Source organism: Herpailurus yagouaroundi, unplaced genomic scaffold (assembly GCF_014898765.1).
Source record: "Herpailurus yagouaroundi ecotype Mexico unplaced genomic scaffold, PumYag 162, whole genome shotgun sequence".
Lineage (NCBI taxonomy): Eukaryota > Metazoa > Chordata > Mammalia > Carnivora > Felidae > Herpailurus > Herpailurus yagouaroundi.
This window is the reverse complement of record NW_024412403.1, coordinates 2,257,257-2,263,309: the sequence shown is the minus strand read 5'-3', so window position 1 is coordinate 2,263,309 and position 6,053 is coordinate 2,257,257. Positions and strand designations below refer to the sequence as shown.

Here is a 6,053-nt window from a genome sequence, read left to right as displayed (position 1 = left end):
CGGCTTGCAGCTGCTTCTCTGTCTCCAGGGTCATGACCTTCTCCTCTGTATGAGGTCAAGTCTCCCTCTGCCTCCCCCTATAAAAACCTTTGTGATCACATTTAGCTCACCCCCCACCCCCCAGTAATTCCCAACAGCCTCCCCATCTCGATTTCACAATGTCGGCTACATTTTTTTTTTGCCATATAAGGTGACATTCACAGGCTGCAGGGAGTAGGATGGGGACATCTTTTGGGATCTGTGGGTGGGATTAAATACTTGGAGAATTTTGAGGTATTTGAGGATCGACAGTGTTCTGCTGTTTGAGCGGCTCTGGGCCCCTACTTGGGAGCAGTCTGATAGAAAGCACACACCAGGGGCGCCTGGGGGGCTCGGTGGGTTGAGCGTCCCACTTCAGCTCAGGTCATGACCTCCGGGCTGGGGGTTCGAGCCCCGCATCGGGCTCTGTGCTGACGGCTCGGAGCCTGGAGCCTGCTTCCGATTCTGTGTCTCCCTCTCTCCCTGCAACTCCCCCACTCGCACTCTGTCTCTCTGTCTCTCTCTCAAAAATAAATACACGTTAAAAAATTAAAAAGAAACGAAAAAGAAAGTGGACACTAACACATTGGCCCCACAGCACTGGTTCCCTGGGGTGGAAGCAGCCTGGAGTCAGCCCCTCCCCACCCTCCTATCCCCCCCACCCCTGTCCCCTCACCCTGTCCAGACAGTTGTGATGAGCTCACATTTTTGTCAGACTGGCCCCAGAACTTGACCTACCGGGAAGGTCTTACCTGTGCTTGTGTGATGTGGTCTCCACTCCCCACCTTTTCTGGGGCTCCTGTGGCCTCCGTTCCATTACAGATCATGCTAAATTAGCCCCTGGACCCAAGAGCTGTGACATCAAAGCCCAGCATTGTCCTCCCGTCCACCCAGGAGAGAAGGTTCCTGGGGATTCCGTGAAGGCCTCCGAATTAATCAGGGCTCTGTAGAGAAACGGAACCCACGGGATGTGCCTATATATACAGAGGGAAACTTAGTTCAAGGAAGGGAGGGGCTCATGGGATCATGGAGGCTTGGTAAGTCCACAATTTGGGGGTGCACTGGCTGGCCGGAGACCCGGGGAGGAGTGGAGCCCACGGGCGGCCTGCTGAAGGATTCCCTGCTCGGAGGAGGTCAGCTGGCTCTGGTCGGCCTTCGGTGGACCGGCAGAGGCCCGCGTGCCGGTCTGATCGGGCTGCCGTAACACACTATCATATACCGGAAGGCTTCTAAAGGGCCGGAACGTGTTGCTCGCGGTTCTGGAGACGGGAGGTCCGAGGGCAGGAGGCCTGCAGGGTCGCGTGAGGGCCCTCTTCCTCATCACACACTTTCAGTGCAGCGTCGAGTGGCAGAAGGGGCGAGGGGGCCCTCTGGGGCCTCACGGATGAGGGCGCTGGTCCCATTTTGGAGTCCCCTGCCGAAGGCCCCGTGTCCCGACACCACCATCTCGGGGGTTAGGATTTCAACATGTAAATCTTGGGGAGACACAGACCTTCAGCCGGTAGCCCCCACCCGCATTATGGAGGGCAGTCTCCTTTACTCCAAGCCCACCAATTTAAATGTCAATTTCATCCAAAAAACACCTTCACAGAAGCGTCCGGAGTAACGTTTGAACAAGTATCTGGGCCCCGAGGCCCGGCCAAGTCGAAACCATTACAACTTCTATTCTCCTTCAAGGTTTGTTTTTTTTTTGTTTTTTTTTTTTTATCTTGAGAAGGCCCAATTTTAACCCCACTTTTCTTCTGCAAAGCCTGGGCCCCGAGGCTCCCCTCACCCCAGTTGCGACGCCCAGGGTAAGTTGGGTCTGTTTAATTAAGTCTACCTCACTTTGGGGGAGTTTCTGGCTAATCTGGAAAGGTCCTTTTCGGATTCATTACATGTGATTTGAAGCCAGCTTGAGTCGGTGCTCTGTAACACGTCTGTCCTCACCGGGGCCCGTGGCGAGCGGGAGTCCCACTTCCTACGGGCAATTGCCTCTGGTTTAAGGAGCTCCCGTGGGCTGCAGGCCTCGAACGGGGATCGGACCTTGGCCTCTGCGCTGTCTGTGCAGCTGTTTCTCCCTTTGTTTACCAACCGCCCTAGTCTACGCTTTGCAAGGGTTTGGGATGTTTGGTGCGGCTATCATCGGGGGGAGCGGTGCTCACTCTCGGCTTGGCGGCCCACAGGGGCCACACCCACCATGACAACCTGTCCTGCCTGTCTTCCTCACACACACTCCCACGTCCTATGGGATAAAAGAAAGGCTACTTGCACATAAAAACACCAGAATATGACCAGTAACAACCACAGTGAATATATTTGTAACGTCTCAACCGGCACACACAAACGTTTTCAGCAACAAATATGCTTCATAACGTCAGGGTCTTGTCCAACGTCAGAGGCTGAGAATGTCGCCCCCGTGAGAAAGGGCGGGGCCGGGCCGGGCCCTGCATCACCGCACCGAGCAGGAGGTGCCTCTGTCGGAGGCCACCTTGGGAAATCCAAAGTCAGCCAAATAAAATAATAGTTTGAAGAGAGAAAAAAAAGAAACAATGCAAGGAAAGTTGCCCGGTTCTAGGAAGACTTTTTTTTTTTCATGGTAAAATGAATCATTTATAAAGAGGAAGTGAGCCCTGTTGAAAAACACTTAAAATATTCTCTCAGGGGGAGAAAACAATTCTTCACCAGCTTGGCTGGCCCCTGGGCGGGGGGCTTCATTCTCCGCCTGTCCTGAGCCAGCGAGGACAATGCCTCTTGGGAAACCAGGGCAGAATGCTTGCTGCAAAGGAGAGAAGGAGGCTCATTACCAACCCGGGCCCCGCACAGGCTCCCCGGGGGTGGAGGTGGTGGCACCGTGAGTGGGCGCACGGGCTCCCACCGGATTATCCAGAGGCCTCGGAGATAGACATCCTTGGGAGCCCCCACCCATCTTCCGTAAGCTTTCCAGCCAGTGTAGGATGACAAGCAGTCCTTGGACAGCAGGGGACCAGATGGCTCCTCTGGGGAGCAGCCGGAGGGAACCCCGGGCCCAGCTCGGCAGTCCACTTTCAGTGTGAAGAGCCACCGTGGAGAGAACCCGCGCACAAGAAGGGGCAGGACTGCGCGGCCAAGGTGGGCCAGACCGCGCCGTGTATCACTCCCAAGGACTTCCTATACCCGAGACCCAGGACGGTACCGCGCATGTCCCCTGAGGGTGCCGTGGCCCCCAGTGCTGGGGGCCCTGTGTGTGGGGCAGGTGCATGGGGAGATCACATGCACCCTGGCCTGCGGTTTGATGTCGCCCGTGGGACTCAAGTCTTCACGGACTTGGTGCCCAGCACCCACACTAGGGTCGGGGGACATCACTGGGTTTACGTCGGGGATGAAGGCCACAGATGAGGCAGCAGAAACACACGGCGCCCATCCCAGACAGGCCTACTGTCTGAGGGATGACTGTGGCTGTGGCCGTGGCCATCCACAGGCAGCTGCCAACCGTCTCAGCTCAATGCTTCCACTTTCAGCGAGCATGAGGCTCTGTCCTCACTACTGAGACATGAGCCTGGAGGCAAAGGCCCACGTGAAGACGCTGCTTCCAGCTTTATTCCGGGAACCAGGCGCCTGCACCGGCAGAACTCTGGGGGAGGGGGGAAGAGGGAGGAGGGCAGGGAGAGGAGGAGGCCTGACGCTCAACGCTTCCGAAGACACAGGGGAAAGCTGCTTTGCTCCGCTCCACTGAACACGGAGCCTGGGTGTGGGCCTGGCACACGCCAAGCCTTGGCACGTCCTGCCACGAGCACACACCACACTGCAAGCTGGGGAATGCTGGACATGGTGGGGGGGGGGGCATAGGAGTTTCCAGAAACTCTCTGTCAGAAGCAGAAGGCGTGGCTTAGCTCAGATGCCATCAACACTGGCTCACCACAGGGCAGGTACCGCATGGTGTGGGCTGTGGGGGAGGGAGGCGGCCGTGTCCTCAGGGGCTCTGGGGCACATTGTGTGGGTGAGGACGGATGAGCGAGGGTGGGTGTCCGAGGAGCAGAAAGCTATCCAGGGGAGGGGGCAGGGGGCGTGGGGGGGGGAGGGGCTGGATGCTCACGAGAATGAATGGTCCCAGGAATGTTCTGGCAACAGAGAAGGGCCCAAGGCCTGGTGTGTTTGAGTGGTTCGTACAGGCCAGAAATGTACTGTGAGTGAGCTTGTGTGAGTGTGACGGTGTGTGTGAGCCTGTGTGTGTGAATGAGTGTGAGCAGGTGGGTGGGAGTGGGTGTGTGCATGTGTGCAGGGCAGGGCAGGGCAGAGCTCCAGAAGGCTGGGTGGTTTCCAGGGCCAGGTGACGGGTATCCGGGAATTTGGACTTTCTTCTCAGGACCCAGGGAGGCCCTGCAAAGTCCTGAGGGGACAGCCTCAGGCAGCCTTGATGCAAGAGGCTGGGGAAAGGTCCCCAAAGTGGGAGCGGGCATTCCTGACCTGGATCAAGCCCAGAATCTGGCGGAAAAGAGGCACACCGGACACAGCCCCTGACCTGGGCACGGAGGCTGCCCGGGCATGGCTCCGTCTAGAAAACTCCGTGTTCCCAGACTTCGCTGATGCTGGGCCGGCGTCCCCACCCCCACTGCAAGCGCCCCAAGGCCCTGGGACGCGCCGGGAGCACCTTCTCACGGCCGGGATGTTGCTCCACACGTGCACCGCGTTCACGTTCTGGATGGTTCTGCCACAGATGTCCTGGATGGTCACGGGGTCGGCCTGGGGGAGGGAGACTTGGGCTGTGGCTCGGCGTGACCCGGGCAATGACCTCTGCCCCTCACGGTGCCCACAGGCCTCAGCCACCTTTCTAGACAGACTGTGGCTGTCAGTCACGGTTGCTGACGTCTCGCATCTGATTTCCTAGAAATCACCTTCTGCGGGAAAGAGGCTGAGACATCGCTGGGAAACCTTTACCAGCAGACCTTCCAGTCCCAGAGGTCACGTGGGCAGGGCTTCCCCACGGGCTCCAGCTCGGAGGTGAACTTCCCTGAAGGATAAAGGGGTCCTTTATCTTTGAGCCAACAGCCTTTCTGCCTCAGGAAGATAAGAGGCTTTGCTGGCAACGAAGGGTTTTCTGAAGTGCCGGTGTTTCAGGAGCCAAGCGGGCTGCCTGGACCCTAGAGGGCCCTGGAAGGGGAGGGGGCGGGAGGGAGACGGACCTTCCGCCAGTGGGAGGGGGAGAGGCTAGAGGAGACACTGAGACAAGAAGCCCCCTGGCCCCTGACGCCCAACGCAAGGTAGGCTGACCCCACTCACATGGACGCGGGGAGCCTACAGAGTCCCATGTGCACCGTTCCCGCCCCCCCCCCACCCGTGGACACCCCAGCCTCCTCCTGGACCCAGACACCTCGCCGGGAGAGAGACAGCAGATAGCCCGGCACTCGCCAGAGCCGAAGGAGACCGAATGTCTAGCTCTTCCCTGCCTTCAGCAGGAACGACGTTCCACAACGAGACGGGAGCCGTCACAGGAAATGTGGGACGCTCCCTTTCTGGCCCTCCTGATTTGGGACCAGTTGTGACCTCCCAAACGTGTGTGCAAAGCCATCCAAAGGCAGGATTTTTGATGGGCTCTACGTGTGCGGATAACCGGCGTCCGGGTTTGGAACCCGCACCTTGCGGCTGGACCTGCTATCACTTACTCGTAGATTTTTTTGTTGTTGTTGTTTTTGATAAATGACTCAGGATTCAAACCTGGCCCTGGCAGCTTCTAGGTGGGCATGTTGCTATTTTAAAGATTCCAGACTTCCTAACGAGGAGAATAACCACAGACGCGGAGGAAAGTAGAAGAATCATGGGAACGTTTTGCTCAGCCCTGTGAAAATGACTTTTTTTTTTAATTTTTTTTTCAACGTTTATTTATTTTTGGGACAGAGAGAGACAGAGCATGAATGGGGGAGGGGCAGAGAGAGAGAGAGACACAGAATCGGAAACAGGCTCCAGGCTCCGAGCCGTCAGCCCAGAGCCTGACGCGGGGCTCGAACTCACGGACCGCGAGATCGTGACCTGGCTGAAGTCGGACGCTTAACCGACTGCGCCCCCCAGGCGCCCCTGAA

At 57.7% G+C, this 6,053-nt stretch overlaps 1 protein-coding gene across 1 annotated transcript in view; it reads right to left on the bottom strand.

The window, feature by feature from the left end:
* Positions 1-2,348: 2,348 nt before the first annotated feature.
* DNMT3L (DNA methyltransferase 3 like) overlaps positions 2,349-6,053 on the bottom strand; it is a 13,358-nt gene continuing 9,653 nt past the window's right edge. Inside the window, exons 11-12 of the mRNA XM_040484966.1 lie at positions 4,628-4,719; positions 2,349-2,776 (exon numbers count right to left, since the gene is read on the bottom strand). Coding sequence (XP_040340900.1) covers positions 2,611-2,776; positions 4,628-4,719 — 258 coding nt within the window. The 3' untranslated portion in view covers positions 2,349-2,610. The remainder of the gene's footprint in view (positions 2,777-4,627; positions 4,720-6,053) is intronic.